Source organism: Ixodes scapularis, unplaced genomic scaffold (assembly GCF_016920785.2).
Source record: "Ixodes scapularis isolate PalLabHiFi unplaced genomic scaffold, ASM1692078v2 PGA_scaffold4__175_contigs__length_147842914, whole genome shotgun sequence".
In the NCBI taxonomy this organism is placed as follows: Eukaryota; Metazoa; Arthropoda; class Arachnida; order Ixodida; family Ixodidae; genus Ixodes; species Ixodes scapularis.
In genome coordinates, this window is record NW_024609879.1 from 48,944,320 (window position 1) to 48,966,151 (window position 21,832).

Here is a 21,832-nt window from a genome sequence, read left to right on the forward strand (position 1 = left end):
CTGGCGCAGGCGACGGCTACAGCTCGGCTTGGCTCTGCTAGAGGCACCCTTCCATCTGCGCGCGGACCCAAGATGGCGGCGCCTGACGCGCTTCAGGGGCGTAGTTTGGGAGTTTCGGTACTCTGAAAGCGTAGCTTTATTTAGTCACTCTAGCTGCGAGTAGAGGGGGTGAACGCTGCTCGTTTTTCTTTAGTTCGTTCGGTGACTTCGATTGCGTGTGGTGAAAAACGAAGGGGAGTTGCACAGGTGATTAGGGAGTTTCAGCAGGTCGTTTCCACACGAACGGTTCGCCCTCGAACGGATCCGCGACGCCACTGCGCATGCGCGCGCGAGTCGTTCGGGGAGTCGGGAGGCTCTTCTCGTTCGTTTCTCCCATTCCGGCCGCTGGAGTCGTCACCGCAACGCAGCCAGCACCGTTCACGACTCGGGTAAAAAAAAGGTGACGATCGGTCCGGCGACCGCCTTCGCCGACCCAGCCGAGCGTTAGGCTTAGGACAGCGGGAGGCAATTTGCCGTCCTGTTAGTCTGCTTCATCTGAGAGGTCGAACCAAATTATTTCGAGGACTGCTCACAATGGTAAGCGATCGTGAATGCTGTAAACGGCGCATGCTAGTAAATTTTCGCTATCTGCGGGCAGACTAGCTGCCGTGGCGACCGCAAGCAGACGAAATGATTTGGTTCGACGGCACACAACGTGAACGATCGTTCAAGTTCAAGATGACGGAGACACACCACATACCTTTACGGTCGTTCAGACACTTTTTACTTTATCTAGCTTCGCAGTTCTTGAAATTCCGACCGGCAAATGTTACGCCGGCCGTCTTGTTTACATCAGTCGTACGCCGGAAACACGAGCTGCCACGGATTTAAACGTTGCAGAATGTTTCACATGTTTGCTAGAAGATGGCGCCACCGTTAAGCATGATCATCATCATCGTTTACACGGTCTCGCCACTTTCACGATTCGCTAAAGTATGTCAAATTTGACGTACGGTTTCACGGAACGAACCTGCTGTACCGTTCGTGATTTCGGAACCGCGTGCTTGAAAAGCGACTCGATAAAACTCCCTAATAACGTCAGGAATCCACTCTAGGAGATATTGCATCGCTCTTTTAAGATGACCGCTGTGGTACCTCAACCTTAGTGATCAATGCGGAAAAGAAAATGTTCGACCGCACGTCCATCTCGATCAAAAGTGGTAGAGGCCTTGACTCCCTGGGTTCGGTAATCAGAAGTTTCGACCGGGTTGCTAAACTTGTCAAACACAAAGTTGGGGCCGAAGTTCGCTGAGCTTGCTGATTGGACACTCGCGACGATGGCGTCACGCGGGGAAAGATGTCAATCATTCAAGCTGTCTCGGTGCTCATATTCTAGCGAGATTGTGAAAAACAAAGTCATAGCGAGCTTTATTGGAGCGCGCGCGAGCAAAATCTTTGGGCCAGCCGATTTGAACGGCTGCACTAATGACGTCGTGCCCTCGTGCCCCTACATCCCTAGGCTGCGTTATACTCAACGCTTCCTAAATTGTCACTAGGCTGGCTATGAATACTCTGAACTTTCTTGTCGCAAGTTCGCGGTATATGAACGTTTTTGGTGACAACAAACTAACGTTTCAAAACTTTGGGAAGGGGTTATTTAAGCCCGAAATCTTCTTTGTGTATCGAGGCAAATATTGAACTTTGTACTATTGTGAAGCTGTGAGGCGGTGTTCACGGCTTTAGAGTTCATCTTCCGCCACAGGGAACATGCCTGCCGGGGTTACCCAGAGGCGTTGTGCGTGGTAACGTCGGTAGTTTTTGATAGATGTGGGGGGCGGCGGGGGCTGGGGCAATCGACTCCTTCCATTACCCCTTTATGCCCTTTGTCCCCTCTTTTGACGCCAACCGGGGGGGGGGGATGAATTGTTTTTCTCCCCGTTGACCTATTTGAATTCCCCTGCTTAGAAGTGTTCCAACTGAGCATTGACGAGGAACAGCTCAGCGTGCCATTTTCAAAATAGTAGCTTTGTTCGACTTAACTGCACCTCTCACACCGGTGCAGAAAAGTGTAGGGCAGTGTATTTCCGGTAGGTGTATTGAGATACGACCAGAAGTGCACCGCCCTGCACTTTTCTGCACCGGTGCAGGAGCTGCACGTAAATCGAACGAAGCTTCTGTTTCTCGAAATTCTGACTGTTCGCGTTTCATGAACCTACTAGCGGCCATGGCAGACTTTCAAGCGAGAGGCTTGTGTTAGGGTTTGTAGTATGCAGGCGGGTTCAGTGACGTCCTTTCATTAGCGGCGAGATGTTTCGGTGGCGCCTTCGTTCGGTTACCTTTCGTGACGTCATCGCCTTGTGAACAACAAGTTCGATGGTGTTTGTAATGAGCATTCTAGAAGCCTGAAATCATAACGGTCTCAAAGAAACACTGCCAGCACAGTCAAAATTGAAGTTCTTACATTCCTCTCATTTCCGTCGATGAGACATTCTTTGCTGACGTCATAGTCATCATTCGGCCAATAGGGAGTATTCACTGGATGCCATATTTGTGTGTGCTGTTTAGAGCGCATGCTCAGAACGAGCTCACATCAATTGGCTGCTAAGACCGGCACTCATGATGGTGCGGAATGCACGTTGCAAAATAACTGTAGAAGCTCGCCGTCAGCACGCGCTCAGCATTCGCGCACACACCTATGGCCGCCAGTGAATGCTCCCTATTGTGGTAGGCCGACCACAGCGACGCTTTCCATCGCTCACGTCGCCAACACCTAATAATCCTGACCCTTTACGTCACTGCCAGGATTAGCAGTTGTGAACAAGAAATTTGATGGTGCATGTTCAAATTTTCGGTACAGGTTTGATTGTGTACAATGGAAGCTTGGAGTCATCGCGTTCTTTAAGCACCATCGTTAGTATTAATATCCTTTGCTAACCCTTATTGGCGTTAATGAAAGCAGAGTTAATCCCAGTTTGGCTAATCTTGGCAACTCGACCACACTGACGCTTTTGCTAACCTATGTGGCCAATCGTATACTTAGTATAAACAGTAAAAGGATTTGATTTCGCCGATGGGGGGACAATTGCCCGGAGGCAAAATCCGCCCGAAAACGGACAACGCTACTAGGTTTGTTCTGACCTACCCTACCGAAAAATCCGGTATAACTTTCCCTATCCGGAATAAGGAACCGGAAATTTGTTACTGGAAACCCGAAATCCAGATTGAGAACAAAGGAATAATTTCTGAAAACCTAAATTCCAGATAGAGTCCAGATAGAATCCAGATAGATTTCCGGTTCCATAATCCGGATAGCGAAAAGTTATACCGGAATTTTCGGTAGGGTAGCCACGTCGGGCTAAACGTTTACTATATTAAAATGCTGACAGCAGTGAAAAGAACAGTATAGACGTTTTTCAGTAAATCCTTCTTTATCAGCGGAAATGAGAACGATGCCAGACTGTCAACTGCGACTGTTTTGATGTCAACGTTACTGGAGCAAGCCTTGTTTCACACCTGTGACGTGGGCTCAGTGGCGGTCACGAGAACTAGCAGCGCTGCAGTCGAGACTTACTTCCCGATTGTTTAGCCTGCGAAGCTTCAATAGCATTACTTCAGCTGGGGCGAGTTGGCAATTCATACTAAGGGCCGGTTCAGACAGTTGCGTTTGAGTGCGTTTGACTGCGTTGCCTCGAAAACTGAAAGCGAGTCACCTGCATATCTGTGCTTCTTATGAAGCTTGGAATCCAATTTAATGAATCATCTTCGCACGCGATAGAACCAGAAGGGATGTCCTGGTTTCTCGCAGAAACGCAGTCAAACACAACTTTCTGAATCAGGCTTAACACTTTATAGCGCAAGGAAACAGACGCACACAAAAATAAATTGCAAACACTCAAAGAAAGAACACTCACATTGCGCTGACTCTGATCTCTGTGGTGTATTACACTTCATCTTCATCATCTCTTTTTTTTTTTTTTTTGCTATTATACAGATGGAAGTAAAAAAAAAAAAAAGAAGAAAAGGAAAAAAAAAAAAAGGAAGCTCTCAACGGGGTGGTAGTAGACGACGCGCGAGACAGGGAAGCGAGATCCGACTGCAGCGCCGCTAGTTCTCGTGACCGCCACCTGCGCCTGTCGCCTCTGCAGGGGAGAATATGGAGCTGCGAAACAGCTCGCTCCAGTAACGTTGGCCTCCGCTGTGATTTTTAGAGACGATCAGAGATGATGGTCGCAGTTGATAATCTTTGTCGTGACGTCACACGTATGGACCGCGGTCGTCTCCGCTCGCTCTCTCGTGCTGCTCTTGTTCGGCACCTAGGAAAAGGTCGGGATTTTTTGCTCCTTCAATGAAAACCGTCACGAAGAAAAACGGATCTGCGGGTTCGTGAGAAAAGAAAACTTTGCGGTAATCTTTCGGCTCCCCCCTCTCTCTCCCCCCGCCCCCCCCCCCCCCCCCCATGTCATAACACAAATAATATTTGTGTTTGACGTGTTTAGCGACCGTGCTCCGAGCTTTGGTGCTATAATATACACGACCTTTAATTTCCGTCGTTCATGTACGCTAGGCACACGAATTATGTTTCGATTAAACGGAATGCATCATTTGCAAAAAAAAAAAAGCGCCATCTAGAGTAATCATGATCAATTGTCCAATTTCCGCCATATGGAAGGTTTCGGTGCCGATAGTTTCGCCCAAGAGACAATTGTCCCGGCAAAGTGGGACTCGTACAATTAAAATATTATCACCTGCTGAAACTCCAATTCGAACCCTTCACACAGCGTCTTCGATAAAGACTGTCCCTTGACCTGCGTGACCCAGTTCACTGCTTGAGTGACGAATCTTGCGACCTCGTTGCTTACACTTACTTTCCAGAATTTCGCGACCCTCTTTCTTTCCTTCTTTAGAACGAAACTAAAATGCAACCTATTCACTACAGAAAAAATTGTTCTAATATCATGAAAACCGAGTTCAATGGAGAAGCGCTTTGTCCACACCTGAAAGATGTGAATCCCTGTCCACCACCCCAAATATGGTGGCTCCAATTGGCATGTTGACGATAGCTGTCAAGAAGTTTGCACATGGCATATAGTGTAACGCCATCTAGAATAATTGAAGCATGCGAACAACCTTCTCTTTCTCCACGTATACATTGTCACACTCTGATGACGCCGACTGGGCAATGGACCTCTTGCAAAATCGAAGCGATCCTAAGGGGGCAGTATCGCGCGAAGCATCTTGCGATACCATTGGCAACAGTTTTAGTTTCGATTTTCCAGTGTCACTTCACGACATCGAGTCATGACCAAATACAACACTTCAAGTTTCGGATATGTTACTTTCCCTAATTTTATAAGACTGTTCGTGTTGCCTACGAATACCAATAGAATGTTGGGACACGTTTGTAAGGCACCCATTCTGCCAGCTGTTGGCGCGCAAGGTAAATACAGAGCTATGATAGCATATGGAAGAAATATGGTGGACCGATCATCCTCTTCCAGTGACTTCTCAATGCCCTAAGCTTCTTAAATGATCCGTGAGCAGGGGTTATCGTGCTCCACCCTCCAGTGGCAGCCAGGGCGCCAGGAAGGTAGGGGATGTGGCCGGCCGACCGTGCTCCTACTCCTCGCTAAGACTAGGAAGATCCTAGAACTAAAGCAGCGCTTCAGAGTAAAAACACTATCCCGTCTTAGTTCTTCAAATCTTGGTCGCCAGTTATCTGAAGCTCTATGTAAAATCAGAGGAAACACTTCGTACTCAATAAATGTTTATACAATTCGAGGCAGAGATAGTCAATATTACGGGCCCTTCCTAACACCGACTCTTATGCTGAGAAAGTCGCACTTTTGAATAATAACGATATGCATTTGCGTCTGCTCTGTGCTAAGCGCCAAGATGGCGGCGCCCACAACAATATCGCGGAAGAGTGTGCCGATACTATAAGCGTAGCTCACTTGTGGCCCTAGCAGATCCTTACGACCGCTGGAGGTCTGTGTTGCAGCTGGGGCTCTCATGAAGATCTATGAATGCAATGCAAGCGAGAGCTCACTTTATTTTATGTGATAACGTTCAAATGCTAGTGGACGTATTTTATTGTGTTTGAAGAAGTTTTTGTAGTAAACTGAAACATCTGCTTCCTTTCTTTCTCTTTTTTTTTTACAGGCAAAGGTTCCCCATGCCACTCGTAAGTCATTTTGTCTCATTATACCTTTCAAATAATTCTTGGTTGCTTTAATGCCTCAGTAAGGATGAGGCGTGACACCTCAAGGCTACAAACGCTGTTGACATTCGAAACCATTTGCGGCGTGCGCAACCGAAAGAGGTTACGCATATTGGCAAAAAAAGGAATCGTCTTTTACCTTACCTACATGGGCACTCTTAACCACTTTTAAGTGCAACTGATTTCGGACTGCAATAAAGGGTGACCGGGTAACTAGAGTATAGTTGGCAGTAACTGCTAACTATAATTGAGCGTAACTTTGGTTTATAATGCACGCCGGGCACACTTGACCATAGTTGAATCTGACCTCAGTCGCACTTAACTGTGGTTAAGGGCGCCCATGTAACTAACTGTGGTTAAGGACGCCCGTGTAACTATGGTATAAAGCTGTTGCACTCTATATAAAAAAAAAAGAAAAAAAATAACAGTTTAGGAAGCAAGCGCTTACAACTGCAGTCCGGTTGAAAATGCAATTCCGAAATGAGAGCGCCCTGAGACATTTTATGGAAAGTCTTTTAAAGGATGGGTCGTAGGATAATTTTACATAAATAGTAATGATATACAGTGAAACGTAGCGAAGAGGGACAGATTGCGATTGTTGTTTATGCTCAAATGCGAAGCGCAATGTCTTGACAGCAAGCTTGTTGTGCGAGTAAGTAATTATTTGGGTTTTTATCGACCATTAGAGATGCGAATGTTGGCGACAATAAAATCCCGTACGGCTGAGTTAAAAAATACAACAAAAAACATTACAAACTTTTTGAATAAGTTACTTGCGACGAGCAGAGTTTTTGGTATTTCTTATAGGTAGGCGGTAAACTAATTTTGTTGCGTGTATGTTTATACAGCCGGAAGTTAGTCAGCCCAATGTGTTTGTTGTGTTTCAGCTATATATGAAAAAATTAGCGAGTGCAGTACAACCGCTAGACTGCGGTCTTTAACATGCACCATGCAGTTGTGATACACGACAGTACGCCGGTAAGATGCTCATGCAGATCGAAACGAGCAGGGGTGGGGATTGAACCCAGCATCCTTGGGTTTTCCCGAAGAGCACCGTTAACCATGCGCTGTTGTCAGAATTATGAAATTGGTTAAAAAAATAACCAAGAAAGACATTTGCTGATGGAAATTTCTGCTCTAAGCGAGGAATATTCTAGCGAAAACACTCCGTTCTGAGACGTGCCGTCTGACCTCACCAAAGATCAGGCACGACTTGCCAGTTCTGAATCAGTGGAATTACTGACTTTGGAAGATAGTGGCACGTGAGTTAGGTTCGTCGGTTGGACCCTGTAGAGGTGGTCGCATTTTCGCTTGCCACCGTGACGGTGTTTTGTTTTAGGTATTTTGTTTATATTTCGCTGTAAATGTTGAACCACGCTTTTCCGCCGTGACCACAGACATATCTATCCCACGGCGAGGCCATGGCCTCGGAGCTTGCTGATGACCCGGGGGTGTCCGGGAACGCGAGCCCACGCAAGCCCACAAGAGCACTCGGAGCGAGCAGCTGCTCCCGTCAAACGACTTGCACTTCATTCTACAAACTAGACCGAGCTCGAGCTCAAACAACGTTCTCGTAAACATCAAGTCAGGTTCGGGTGGTTCCAGATGCTGGCTGAGAAAAACTGGGGTTTATGAGTCGGCATGCAAACAGCAACGTGAGAGCCGCCCCGAAGCGTGGCTTTCCTATCCCCGGAATGCCGAAGATGAATAGGGAGTCTTCGTACATCGTGTTCGCCGTCCCCCAACGATCTCCGCAACGTGCTACAATACCCAAAACTCTACAGCCAATACCATCGCTGCGCAGGCGCAGTATTGTCGTCTTCGTTGTGGAGGGGATAGCGGAGGGGAGAACGCGGTCTAAGAAAAGTTCCTATTGGGGAGTTTTTGTTGGTCGCTTTCGCCGTCCCGCAACGCTCTTCGCAACCCGCTAGGATACTCGGTACTCTTCGGCCAAGGCCAACGGCGCACAGGTGCAGTATTGGTTTCTTCGTTGCGGAGGGCTTAGTGAAGTCTATATTTTTGTCACCAACTACAGAGGCTGAAGTGCTTAACGTAATAAATTCATTAAGAAACAGCGGCGCATGCGGCGATGATGAGTTGAAAGTTAAACCTATAAAAGCAATTGGTGGGGTAATATGTCAACCACTATCAGCAATCTGTGATAAAATATTAAGCATCGGGATATTTCCTGCTCAATTAAAAATCGCCCGAGTATCAGTAATACACAAAGGTGGGCCACTTAATAATTTAAACAACTACAGACCTATATCTGTATTGCCAGTATTTTCAAAAGTAATAGAGAAGATAATAAACTCCAGGATGTCGGACCATTTTATTAAAAATAACCTAATTGTTGAACAACAATATGGATTTCAAAAAGGGAAATCAACCGAGGAAGCTTTACTGAAAATCAAGGACAAACTTTTAACCAATTTTGAGACCAAGCTTTACACATTAGGAATATTTTTAGATTTCAGGAAAGCGTTTGATTCTATTAAGCATGAAATAATTCTGAAGAAGTTGTATAACTATGGTATTAGAGGAGTAGCCCTAGAACTTATTCAAAATTACTTATCAGATCGTGTGCAATATACGACTTTAAGTTGCGATTAATCAGAAATCGGTAAAATACAATATGGTATTCCCGAGGGGTCCATCCTTGGACCACTCTTATTTTTGGCGTATATTAATGATATTGTCAACATTCCCCACACACCTGACATTGTGCTATACGCCGATGATACAAACGTATTTTTTTCTGGTGCCAACATAGATGAACTTGAATCACTTGCGAATGATTGGATGTTAGAGTTAAGTGCATGGTTGACATGTAATGAATTAGAGCTAAACACCGAGAGAACAAAGTTTATGATATTTCGAGCAAAAAATAAAAGTATTAATCAAGAACTTAACCTACGATTTAGAAACAGTGAAATTCAATATGTAAAAGCTCACAAGTTTTTAGGTGTATACTTTCAAGAAAACCTTAATTGGTCTTATCATATTGATCAGATCCGGCCAAACATCTCCCGGTCAATAGGCATTATAAATAGGCTCAAATATATCATTCCGGTTTGGTTAAAACGACAGTTATACTTTACTCTTGTTCATTCTCGTTTAAATTACTGCAGTTTGGTTTGGGGTACGTGCTCACAGACCTGTATATCCAAGCTGCTCATTCTACAGAAAAGAGCAGTACGGTCAATTGCCAATATCTCATATAAGGAACACTCTAGCCCATATTTTATCAAGTATTCTCTTCCTACGGTAGAACAATCACTCATTCAAAAATTGGCAATTTACATGTTTTACAAAATAAAAGCACACCCTCAGTTTGTACATGAAAATTACATCAACAATGCATCAATATACTCATTTCGCCATACCCACTTCACTCAGTCCAGAGTACGCACAAACTACGGTAAACAGAGAATACTTAATCAGATCGCACAGCTATTAAACAACCGCCCTGAAATACTGTCCATGATAAATAATTCCAATACAATATACACATTTAAACGAACACTGAAAAAGTACCTTTCAGGTATAACATGATTTATTAAAGTTTCCGGCCGCATTTCTTTTGTTATATCAATGTATCTTAGTGTAATCCCACTATTAGTATTTGATTGTTTTTGTTCCTATGTTTCTGTACGTTGTGCTGCTGACTGTACAGGGGGATGGAGCCCTGTCAGGCGATTTAAACCGCCTTTTGCCCCATCCTCCTAGACACTTGTCTGAATAAAGAATATTATTATTATTATTATTATTATTATTATTATTATTATTATTATTATTATTATTATTATTATTATTATAAGGGGAGATGCGATCTACGAAAATTCCCCGTAATCAGAGGTCCTCCGCTACACCTGCGTTCGCGAGACACATGCGCGCTGTGTCCGGTATCTCCTCCGTTTATCTTCTTTTGACGTACCTAATGCTCGCGCCCTCCTCTCAGACGACCGTTTTTCTCATTAGGCACGTTTTGACATTTCTCGTCCAGACTGCCTTTTATAGGAATATCTTCTCCAGCTCATGAACAAACCAGAGCTAGTTTCTTTTTATGTTTCAGCTGCAGTCGACCTTACTTTTGTCCACCCTAGATGAGGGTAGTATTTTCAGTCAGAGTGGTAGGGAGTGCGTCAGAATTCGTACCAAATGGGATGCTAACTAGACCCTGATTGGACGGGACAGGTGTCCGCGCACTGTCTTAGCCCTTGACCGGACGGGGTACCATTGGGTTTGAACGCGAACTAGGGGCCCAGTAATTCCCTCTCGCGGTTCGCCGTGTTTCTTCTCTCGTGCGCGAACAGTCCCTGTTCTGCGGCTTAACCGCTGTCCGCACCGTACGTGCGGAAGGACACATGAGGACGTCCGTTTTCGGTTTACTGCCTAACTACGTAAGTCGTGTGTATCAGTTCATTAGAATGTTTAATGATCGTACTGTTTTCGCGTAACTTTTTTACGCACTACTAAAGGTTCTATTTGTTTGTTCTATTCAATACAACCTGAGCCTCCACTTCGATTAACTCTTCGCCGTCGGCCGTAAGAAAAAGTCTTCAATGCCAACAAGGATCCTTGCCCACCTTCCACGATCCCCCCTGTCCCCGATGGCAGGCACCCTCCACGGTGCCTATTGAGGTTTGGGACCAAAACAACCTAATATATCTATACTGTCCCTAAGGAGTATCACAGTGTATATGCATTATTCATGTCCGAGCTGGACAGTAGTGTTTACAACAACACTTGTGGTTATGGTTGAATCTTGCGAATGACGCAGAAGCACTTCCTCGTGGCAGAAACATTTTGCTTGAGAACATATCAATGTGTGTCGAAGTCAAAAGACAAATTTGCCGTTAGGGTTGAACAACGTGACTTTAAACTGTCAGAATCAATGCAGCATTCTTACACGCTGCCGATTCGAATTTCATTCAGTGCAAAACCACCGATAGTCTGGAGTGCTTAACTTGTATGAAGCAGTAGTGTTGCAGGACTGCAAGTTGTTGCGATGCTCATCCAGACCGAAGGGGCATGGGTGTGGAATGAACCCAGTATCCTTGGACGCCGCAGCGCAAGTTTTTTTCCACGTGCTTGGAGCTGCGGTGTATTAACAAACGTGACCTTTCATTGGCGCCAGATAAGCGGCAATTGTGCTGCCCTTACTGCTGATCGGGTACTTTTTTCTAGGGTGCCTACTTTTTTCAACATACATTTTACACCACCAACATTGTTCTTCGCGACAAGCTCAAACACATATGATCATCAGCGCAATGCGAGGACGTCACGTTTCAGCTATTTATGTTTGCCGTCAGACGGAGCAGAAATACTGCAGGGTGAAAAAAATGCATGAACCATTCGACTCTATGACGGTGGATGCAGAGCCTTTTATACTGGGAGAGTTCGGCGGGTGGGAGGGGCTTACGGCCCGCTAGGTCTAGCGGACTCAGCGGGCGCCGCTTCCGCCATGATGTGCCTCCCGGCGAGTGGGTCCCCATTGAAATGCGACGTATACGCATGTAGGTTTTGCCGTTTGCGCTTTTGCTGGCGTAAGGAGAAAGACGAAAAATCAAGCATTTTGGGACGTTAATCATACGTTAATCCTAAACTTACCTCGCACAACCGAGAACTCGGCTTCCAGTCAGCCCTTCTTGGTTTGGTTTCCCAGATCTTGCGCCTTGCGTGGTTTTCTTTTCCTTGCGGGAACCGGTACATCCTGAACCCCTTTTTCGCGTTGTTCAAGCACCCAACGGCACTGCAGCCCCCCATCTCTTTTTCATCGTCTGGCAGAGCGCAGCGCTGAAGGATAGCTAGGTTCGACATTGTACATGTACCTTTTTTTAGTACACGGAAGTGACGTCATCACGTCTGATTGGTTGGAAACAAAAGTGACGTAATTTCCCTAGAAAAATGTGGGCGGAGTCGGCAAAACTGGGCGGAGTCGGCTACCGGACGTGACAACAAAATGACGTTTCGTTTTGGACCGAGTACGTTTCAAAAGGTATTTGCCCGGAACTAGGTGTCATTGGCAGCATGTTTCGGCGGCGAGGCGTCGTCGTCTCGTCACTTCGACTTTTTCTTTAATAGAGCTTCTTTTTTCGCCCGAAAGGCTGTATCGGGAACACCGCGATGCATTCGAGCTCCCGGAGGAGATCTTTCGGAAGCAATACCGCCTGCCCAAGATCGTGGTGCGGTGGTTGTGCGACGAACTTCGCGAGGAAGCGGAGGTGAGGAGAGTGCGTACCTCGTGGACGGTCATGACTGTGGAGCTTCAAGTGTTGTGTGCACTGCGCTTCTACGGCACGGGGAGCTTCCAAGGCATGATGGCGAGCGACGAACACGTAGCGCGGGACCAAAAGACAGTCAGCGTTGCGGTCCGCGCCGTGTCCGTCGCTATCGTGCGTCGTCTCGGGGTCCAGCGTGGCTGGATCCACTTCCCCGAGACGCCGAGCGAGAGGTTCGACGCGGAGAAGGGCTTCAGGCTGCTCGGCAGGATACCCGGCGTCATCGGTTGCGTGGACGGGACCATGGTCTCCATCGTCGGCCCGTCCAAGAACGACCCCACCGTCACGAAGGCGGCGTACTGGTGCCGCAAGTACTTTTTCGCCCTCAACGTGATGGTGGTAAGTACACTCATGTTACGTTGTTAAAACGCGCCCCAAATCTGTAGAAAAAAAAAAAAAACGTATTGCCGATACGGTTTACGTATGCCGTTTTATGACTGCGGGCTGTGGGGTCTCACGACTGCGCGAGCGTGTGCTCTACGTAGCATGTGACCCGTGAGACTCTTCTCCCAAAAATAATACTTATTTTTGGTTTCAAAACGTGCAAGCTTCCGTAAAAAAAAAAAAAAACACATTATTTTTGTTTCAAGGTAGTTGGTTGTACCTTGCATCCAGGAAGGTGTGTTGACATGCATGTGTCAGACAAAATAACTTAAAGGTTCTGAAATTGCGACTGCTTTGTGAACCATAAGTACAATCTACTACTTGTGGATTCAGGTAATTACATGTCAATATCTCTCTCACTTTCAGGTGTGCGACGCCGACTGCCGGATAATGTGCATCGACCCACGGTATCCCGGGTCGGTGCACGACTCCTTCGTGTGGCAATTTTCCTGGCTCCGAAACCAACTCGAGGAAGGGCAGCTGCCACGCGACGGCCGGTTCCTGCTTGATGAGCGTACTAAATTCATTCCTTACGCACACGGTGGCTCCCACTGCTTGAAAGCCACAGTACCACACGTACTGTGCTTGTTGTGAGGCACACAGACACAGTTGCTGGAACTCCTTGAAGTGAGACAGCACCCAAAGTTTGGCCATTAATCTCTGTTTATGTCCACATAACTCTCACACTCTGCAGGCTACGAAAGCCACACTACACCAATCTCACGACAGTGATAGACTATGCAAGGCATGCGACCGCAGTGCGAGTCGCTGTCCGGTTCGGCCCACTCACTGTTACTGTCTGCCTGTACCTTCTTGCCGGTTGGTTTTCGCATGAAGTTGGAGCTCTTTCACTGATACCTGGGGGCTCGCCTGGTCGCTTTGACGGTCGTCAGTTTGTACGGAATGGGATCAATTCCTCCTTGGCCACTTGGGGCTCGCCAAATCTGTCCTCGGGTCGTCTCTGTCCCACACACTGGATTCTTTTCCCTGACCCTTCTTCTTCGGTCTGCCTATATAGCTCCTCCTACTAGACCCTCCGTGTCCCAACAGGACCTGACTCCTTTCCAATCTAACCACCCCCTCTCTTTTCCCCATCTCCAACTCCACCGAGGATTAGGAAAGAGGTTCGTCGAACTGGCGCCTTATCCCCTTGCTTGCCAAAGACAAGGCCAGCGTGTTCTGCTCTGCCCGTGCCTAAGGTCACGGCCACACTCCCAAAAGCAACAGAGCTTTTATCTGTCGGATGCAAGGGCCTAATAATGCACTTGCATACAACACAGCACCCCTAAGGAATCGTGCACACATCCCATACAACCCACCAGGAAAACACATAGTTACATGAAATAACAGGGAGTTTGCAGGCAAACTGGTGCTAATTAATCATAATGTAAACTGATACTGTAGTGCAGAAATATTAACACACTTTTAAGTCACACTTAAGTTACATTATAATTGACATAGTTGCACACAGCTGTTTTCTTGCCTTTTATTTTAAAAAGTAAAGAATGTAATATGTTCCATCCTCTACATGTGCAGGTGACAGCGGCTACCCCTTGGAGCTTTGGCTCATCACCCCTGTCCCCGGGAACCACGCGACCTCCACCGCTTACGGCCGGTTTAATAAGGCGCATTCCTCGATCAGGTCTGTTGTGGAGCGCTGCATCGGGCTGTTGAAAAACAGATTCCGGTGTCTGCAAAGGCACCGGGCTCTGTATTACCACCCTTCAACAGCCACCGCCATTATTTCGGCATGTGCAGTGCTCCACAACATCTGCCTTGCATCGAGCGAGCCAGAACCGGAGTCAGACTCCGACCCTGAAGAGTCAGAGTTGGAGTCTGAGCCAAGCTCGGACGGTTCTGAGCCGAGCTCGAAGAGGTCAGCGTCGGCTCCCGAGAGGCTGGCTCCTGCCGGCCCTCCGGTCGGCCTTCCGGGCGGCCTCTCGGACAGGGGGAAGGCTCTGAGGCAGCGCCTTGTCGCCCGGTTCGGAACCCGCCGCAGACGTGCCCGTGCAGAGCGCCACACGCAAGGGGTCCGCCGCCACGACGGTAGTCCCGACCACCAGGGACACCGTCGGGAAGCCCCTCAGCGCCCTCGCTGCGGTGGTGCAAGCACGGACGCCGCCAGCGACAGGGAACCTCTCGCCACCACGACTGAGGTCCTGACCACCAAGGACCCCGTCACATCCTTGCCCTCAGTGAAGCCCTCCCCGTGGAAGCCGTAAAGTGCACACTTCGCTTCCTGCTCCACAGGCATGGCCGTCCACAAGCTACATGCTCTCTTCAGCTCCTACACCTTGTGAAGTTCGTCGCACAGCCAGCGTGCTGCCTCCGGATACGTGTCGAGTGCATCGCGGTGAAATCGATACAGCCTTTTTTTTTTTATTTTTATGAGCAGAAGGCACGAGACGCAGTCGACAGTGACAGAAAAGGTTCGGAGGTTTAGTTGCCAAACCAACAGGTCATCTGGATTGCCCCTGCAAAGAACTCAGAAGTAATTTAGACTACCTCTAGAAAGAAATGCTTGCTTTTGCAGAGATTGCTTTCTTAGTTGCTGATTGAACCAGGGATATTGTTGTCATGGACATTGTTTCATTTTGCAAATGCTTCAAAGCGTCTTGCCTTCTGCTCCATTTTATTATCTCTTTTATGGTACTTCATCAAAGTTAGGTGATTGTGTTATCTCAAGACAGTGCACATGTAGTTTGTTTTAAAAATTGCTTTATTTCTTAAAGAAAAACCTGTGACTTCATGAATAAAAGTGTGATAACATGGAATGTAATATTTCATTCTTGGAAGTAAAACTGAGCATCGACTGGAACCATGCAAGCAATTGGGCAATCTTAAGTATATATCACATATATCTTGTTGAACACTCTGGTCTTATTTGAGCACAATAGTTAAATTTCGAAAGGAAAAAAAAAATATATATTCTGACTAGCATACCACCATATAAACACTGGACCACTTTGAAAGAATTATCACAGATGTTGCGCCAAACATTCTTATTTGAGCACAGCAATAGCAAGTTCTCGAAAGATAAAAAAATTGTTTCTGACTAAAGCAGCCGTCACTCGCGCGCTCCCCGTTGGTTCCGCCGACCCCTCCGCTGCCCCCGGCACACCCGGCTCCTCGTGGTTCGACATTTTGGTTTGAAGAAGGCGCGTAGCGCACATCCCGCATAATATTGGAACAACTTTCTCTCCAATTAATTCTTAAATGTATTGCAAAAGGGTACAAAAAAGCGGTTTGTTTTAACAACGCCCAAAAGGTTTTGATTGTTTTTCAATACTTTTACCTGTACTAGAACAGATGCGACGGCCAGCGACGCACAGGATTGGTTGCCGTTCCTTCGCTAAACGCAGGAACTGCTCCCCGCGTCGTAGTAAATCCTACCCCGTATCCCGCGCGTAGGGACGCCTCAGGGAATGCGTAGCTACTTCCGCTCGTCGGTGGTTGGCTCCGAACGTCGCTGAAACGGGTGACGGGTGTCAAGTTTGCGATGACGTAGCGGCGTCAAAGTGGGCAGAGCCGCCACGTGAGTGTTGCTAGGATACGCTCCTCCTTTGCATTACGTCACTTCCATGTACCTTTTCTCAAATGTCCAACCTAGCGATCCTCAGAACGATCATTTTCATCGTCGTCTCTCGCTCCATGGACTCTAGCGAGCCGACTGCCAGCTCGAGTCAGTAGGGCAAACGGGTTTTATCAGCCGCCACCAGCCTTACACCAAACAAGGGTGAAGCTTGCAATTTAAGGTTATAATTATAATCCAATTAAATGCAAAGGTGCAACCAAGCTAGACGGCAAGGCACATCATGGCGGATGCGCACAGTTGCCAGACTGTTTGATCAGTGCTGCCAGACTGGCGGCTGGATCAAAGAACCGCCGAACTCTCCCAGTATAAAAGGCTCTGGGTAGATGACCAGCGAAGCTGTTTAGCACAGGGCACAGACCCGCCCCCAGGAGCCGGAGGAAACTAGACACGCGCGCCTGGACCGCCAGCCCGGGAAAGCGGAAGGAAAGGAAATTAGGCACACAAGCGCTTGCGACGACGACAAGGTGCGGGTGGTGCTGGCGTAGCCATGGCCGACACGGGTAGCACCAACGTTACTAGAGCAAGCTCAGTTTCACAGCTCCGCCTGAGACATGGGCTCAGTGGCGGTTACGAGAACTGGCAGCGCTGCAGTCGAGTCTTGCTTCCGGATTGTCTAGCCCGCCAACTTTTAATAGCAATACTTGAGCTTGGCCGAGTTGCTGATTCATACTAACACTGTACAGCGCAAGGAAACAGACGCACACAAAAATAAATTTCGAACACTCAAAGAAAGAACACTCACAATGCGCTGACTCTGATCTTTGTGGTTCATTACACTTCATCACCTTGATTATGGGCGTACCAATCGGGGGGGGGCAATGAATGTGTTTTACCCCCCCCCCCCCCCATCCGAAACAGCCGACACTGGGCAAGGCGAACTCTGGCCGGCGGCGCCCAAGGGATACCAAGGGCACCCCCTTCCGGTTCTGGGGGGGGGGGGGGGGGGGGGGGGGGCTGCTGTACCCCCCCACTCAAAAACAAGTTGGTACGCCACTGCCCTTCATCTTTTTTATTTTTGCTATTATACACACGAAAGTAAAAAAAAAGGAAACAAAGAATAATAAGAGGAAGCTCTCGACACCCCGAAGTCTAGAAGCGCGAGCACATAGCGTTGGCAGCAGCCCTTACTGCACGAGAGCTTGTGCCGCCGAGACGTGCCCTAAATCAAGGACCTCGCGCTTGTAGCCTTTCCTGCGGTACATCATAAGGTGAAATAGAGTATAGCACACAACGCGCGAGACAGGGAAGCAAGATCCGACTGCAGCGCCGCAAGTTCTCGTGACCGCCAACTGGGCCACTCGCCTCTGCATTCGAGAATAGGGAGCTGCGAAACGGAGCTGGCTCCAGTAACGTTGGGTCGCACAGCGGCAAATCTTTAAGAAAACTTTATTATCTCCCTGAGAGTCTAGTGAACTTGAAAATTGTGCTATTGATAACAAATTTATTGAATAGGTCTATTGCTAAATTACCCAAGCATCAAGGATTATGCAGGGAATTATGTTCCACTCGCCGCACCGTCTGGCGTCTGCAGCAGTAACTGTTATAAAGCAGAAGCCTGAAACAAATGGCATGTTGCACGCGCTTTCGTAAACGCTATATTTTGGTTATTTACTTTGAAGAAAGAGTGGGCGTGCGGCGCTCACGGCGGTCTGAGCGTAGAGTTTTTAATGACTGCACTCGAACAATCCAAGGAAGCCTAGCCATAAACACCGTCGCTGTAAAATATTGAGCTGTTAATCCGCATTACAGCCGCGGCACGCCATGCCGAAGTCGTTGGACACCGGCGTCGCTTTCATGCATCGTGGGTGTGTAAACAAAAGTTTTCAGAACAAAATAGACATCTGGCCATTTTGCTCCGAACGGTTTTGTGTGTTTTCTTCCGGAGCGCGTGAAAGCTAGTCCATGGCGTAAGCTCTTTGGATTAACAATGCTACCACGGCATTTTGTTATCAATATTATTTTTTCAGAGAAACTGTACAGTCTGCAACCGGTAGTACAAATAAAAAGCCAAGTATTAAGCAGGTTGTTAACACTGTGGGGTGGATCTTTGGTGAACCTCAACCTGTGTGGCTGTTACTGCTAGGGGAATTTTCCAATTTCAGATACATTCAGTTACTTCCGACTCAGCCAGCAAGTTGGTGTCTTTTAGGCTCTGGATTTAATGAGTGCATGGCGCTATATGCCATTGTTCAAGACTAGATAATAAACAAAAACAAATGGTGTAGTCCTGAGCTAACGCCTACACTTCGCACGCAGCGCACACAGGTTCGATTCCCGCTGCGGCGGTCGACCTTTTTTCAAGATTTGGCATCACCGAGGACGTTGCCACACTACAACGCCAACTAGAACAAAGACAACTATTACAACTACAGCAACTACATCAACAACAGACGTTACTTTAAAAAAAAAAAAGGGAAAGAAAAAACAAATTAGTCGTTAGTTGTTTATACAGCCGGAGTTTAGTCTTCCAGAACATGGCGACATTGGAACCAACTGTAGATAAGCAATTTAGCCAGTGCATTACAACCGCTGGCCTGGGGTCTTTAACGTGCACGACGCAGTAGTGATACACAACCGCACGCCGGTACGACGTTCATCCAGATTAAAACGGGCAGGTGTGTGGATCGAACCCAGGAAACCTGGGTTCTGCAGCGCGAGCTTTCGCTCCACGTGTTCGAAGCTGGTGTGCGCTAGACCACTCGGCCACCGATCGCCCTGACGTCATTTTCAGTTTGTCAGGAAGACCCCATTAGAGCCATCGCTGTAAAAGATGAGGAAAATTGCAGGGAAATTACGTTAATAAAAGGTTCCCGGACCTGTGTACCAATTCGCCGCCCGTCGTCTGCAAGTATCGGAATTCTGATCGCGTGAAGCGGGATAGGGTTTGAACAAGTCGAAAACTAAATTTAAACCGTTTGTTTGTAATTAGCGCTTTATGTTTTCGAAATTTTCTGTCGCTGGTAACAATTCTTTAAGCGTCCTCACGAAAACAACAGCCGACATACACAGATTTGTCAAAAGTAAATAAACATTAAAGCACATCAATAGAGCGTTTTAGTAAATTGCTTTTCGTCCCCATAACGACACCCGATAACGATACGATGCGTGCCCAAGGCCACCGGAAGGGAGAGGAAATGATCTGCTTAAATTCTCTAATACAAATTCCTTATAAAAGAAATTGCAGTTACCATTATCTTCAAAATCTTATAATTCGTGAAATGAATTACTTGAGCATAAATCGTTGACATCTGCTTAGGCGACATTTAAAAAGTCGTTTTGGGAAGTAAAGAACGCACTGCTTAAATCGCCTGGCTTGAATATCTCGTCAAATAAAATTGAGGTCTGATTACATTTGGTGAGGTGGATGGGATGGGGCTTGCTCGTGTTGGTCGCATCGAAATGGGGTCGTCTAGCCCACAACTACGTTTTCTACTAATTCGATTGATTACTTCTGATCTAGAGTGATCTTGCAGGCGACGGTAGGTATAATTTGCCTTTAAAGGGGGCTACAGTGTCAATTTAAACGTTTTTAATTAAACATTTGTTTAAAAGAGCAGCAAAGAGTAAGTCAGAAGCGGCCAATCATTTTACTTCAAACTCTTTAAATAATTTTTAATGATAGAAACAGGATCATATCGCAATGGAAACCAACTTGAAACTTTAGTATTTTGTCATCTTGCCGTGACGCTAGATGTATAAATATCAGCGCATGAGCAGCTTGAGCCTGTCTTGCCCAGCGTCAGAAGCCGTCAGAAGTCTGTCGCGATCCTCCACGGGGAAAAAGTTGAACTAGTCTTAATCAAGCGTGTCTGAGTTGAGCAATATCCAGCAAATGTTTAAAACTGTTCCAGCACGATATTTCAAACGATTCGCCATTCGCGTATGATTCGTCGGCATCTCTTATGAGCGATCTATATTCCCCATGGATGCATACACAATTTGCCGACAAGTCGACCTAGATGCCACTATATAATGAAAATGGTATGGAAGGATTTTTTTTTCTTTTTTCTTTTTTTTTTACCATCGTGCGAACGCTTCTTTTACCACAACCCGAACGCTGGGGGCCAGCTTTTGCGTCGGCCTTCTCGAGTCTACTTCCCTTCGCAAATACGTCTTGGTCGGAAGCCGGCGTGATGTCACTTATCTACATAATATTTTTGGGTACTATCGCACCTCATTGGATAGCACTACACCCCCATTTGTTTTTCAAGACTATGGACCCTGGGAAAGTAGTGACATTGCCTTCCCTACCTGCTAGTCGGACTCATACAGATACTAACATACAGACAATCATAACCACGCAAAGCGATTAGCTAATTTGTCTACGTTGCCCTAGAGAACGACATCAAAGCCTCCAGAGGGTCGTTCTATACCTGCCGCGCCATGATCATCACGGACCATCATCGTACTGGAAGCATTCCTCGCTAATATAAGCGTCTTTGGCACTGTGTATGCAATCAACTTATCAATCATGCCCATCTCCACGGATCTCTTACAAGCATATCGTTCTCCTTGTGTATTTCAAAACCGTTAACTTATTTTCCATCGCCTCCGAACACCGGCACAGCATGTGATGGTGGCACGACGGTGTCCGTTTGTTTCGCCGGTGTGTGGATAGCGAAATCTCGGCTTACAAGAAACGTTTCCATAAAACTACACGTCACCAGCCAAGTTAGATCGGCTCACCGAAAACGGAGGGGTCAAGGAGAAATCGCCCGATGGACCATGAAGGCAGTTTTGAAGTTTTATTCGACGATTGAAATGGATGTCAGGCACGTCTCAGATACTGTTGACCTAGGTCTAGCTCGAACAGAAGTTTGGGTGCCGCACCAATCGAGCAAACAGGCGCGGTAATAATAGCGCCGGGAACGATGCCTGAGACCCCACCGAGGCGGCGGCAGAAAGGTGAACTAAAGTGCGCCGTAGAAGCGTGACGACAACGGGCTCCTCGCCTGGCGATTGGTTCAAACGATACACGCGCTCTTGGTTTCGATTTCGGTGGTGAGATGTGATGAAAAAAGTTTACTTGAACGTTGCATAATCTTTTGGAGTTGTAGTTGGGAATTAATAGGTTTCATACCGTGCATAAAAGCATATTCTGAAGTGATCCCTCCGTTTGTCACTGGTTGAACGCATCCCACACTGCTATCTCGGGCGCGTAACAAGCATCGAGTAACCATGGACAAAAAAAAAAAGAAAAAGGTACGAGCGCCGGGGACGGCGGACTTTTGGTTTTGGTTTCGTGCGTCGTCTCGTGTTCGCTTCGCGAACTGATGTCTCACCAATCACGCCGCGTTTATGTGCAGTAGTAGGCTGCGCGAAAGGTCGGCTAAAGACGTGCGGTCGATCGGGCGACGTTAATTTGCATAAAAT

General features: G+C 47.1%; 1 protein-coding gene across 1 annotated transcript in view; it reads left to right on the top strand.

Annotated features, from left to right (window-relative positions):
- Nucleotides 1-6,132: 6,132 nt before the first annotated feature.
- Nucleotides 6,133-21,832, top strand: part of LOC115314513 (fibronectin-like) — a gene marked incomplete at its 5' end in the record, with an annotated part of 95,879 nt that continues 80,179 nt past the window's right edge. The window contains one exon of the mRNA XM_040211280.3: nt 6,133-6,160. Coding sequence (XP_040067214.1) covers nt 6,133-6,160 — 28 coding nt within the window. The remainder of the gene's footprint in view (nt 6,161-21,832) is intronic.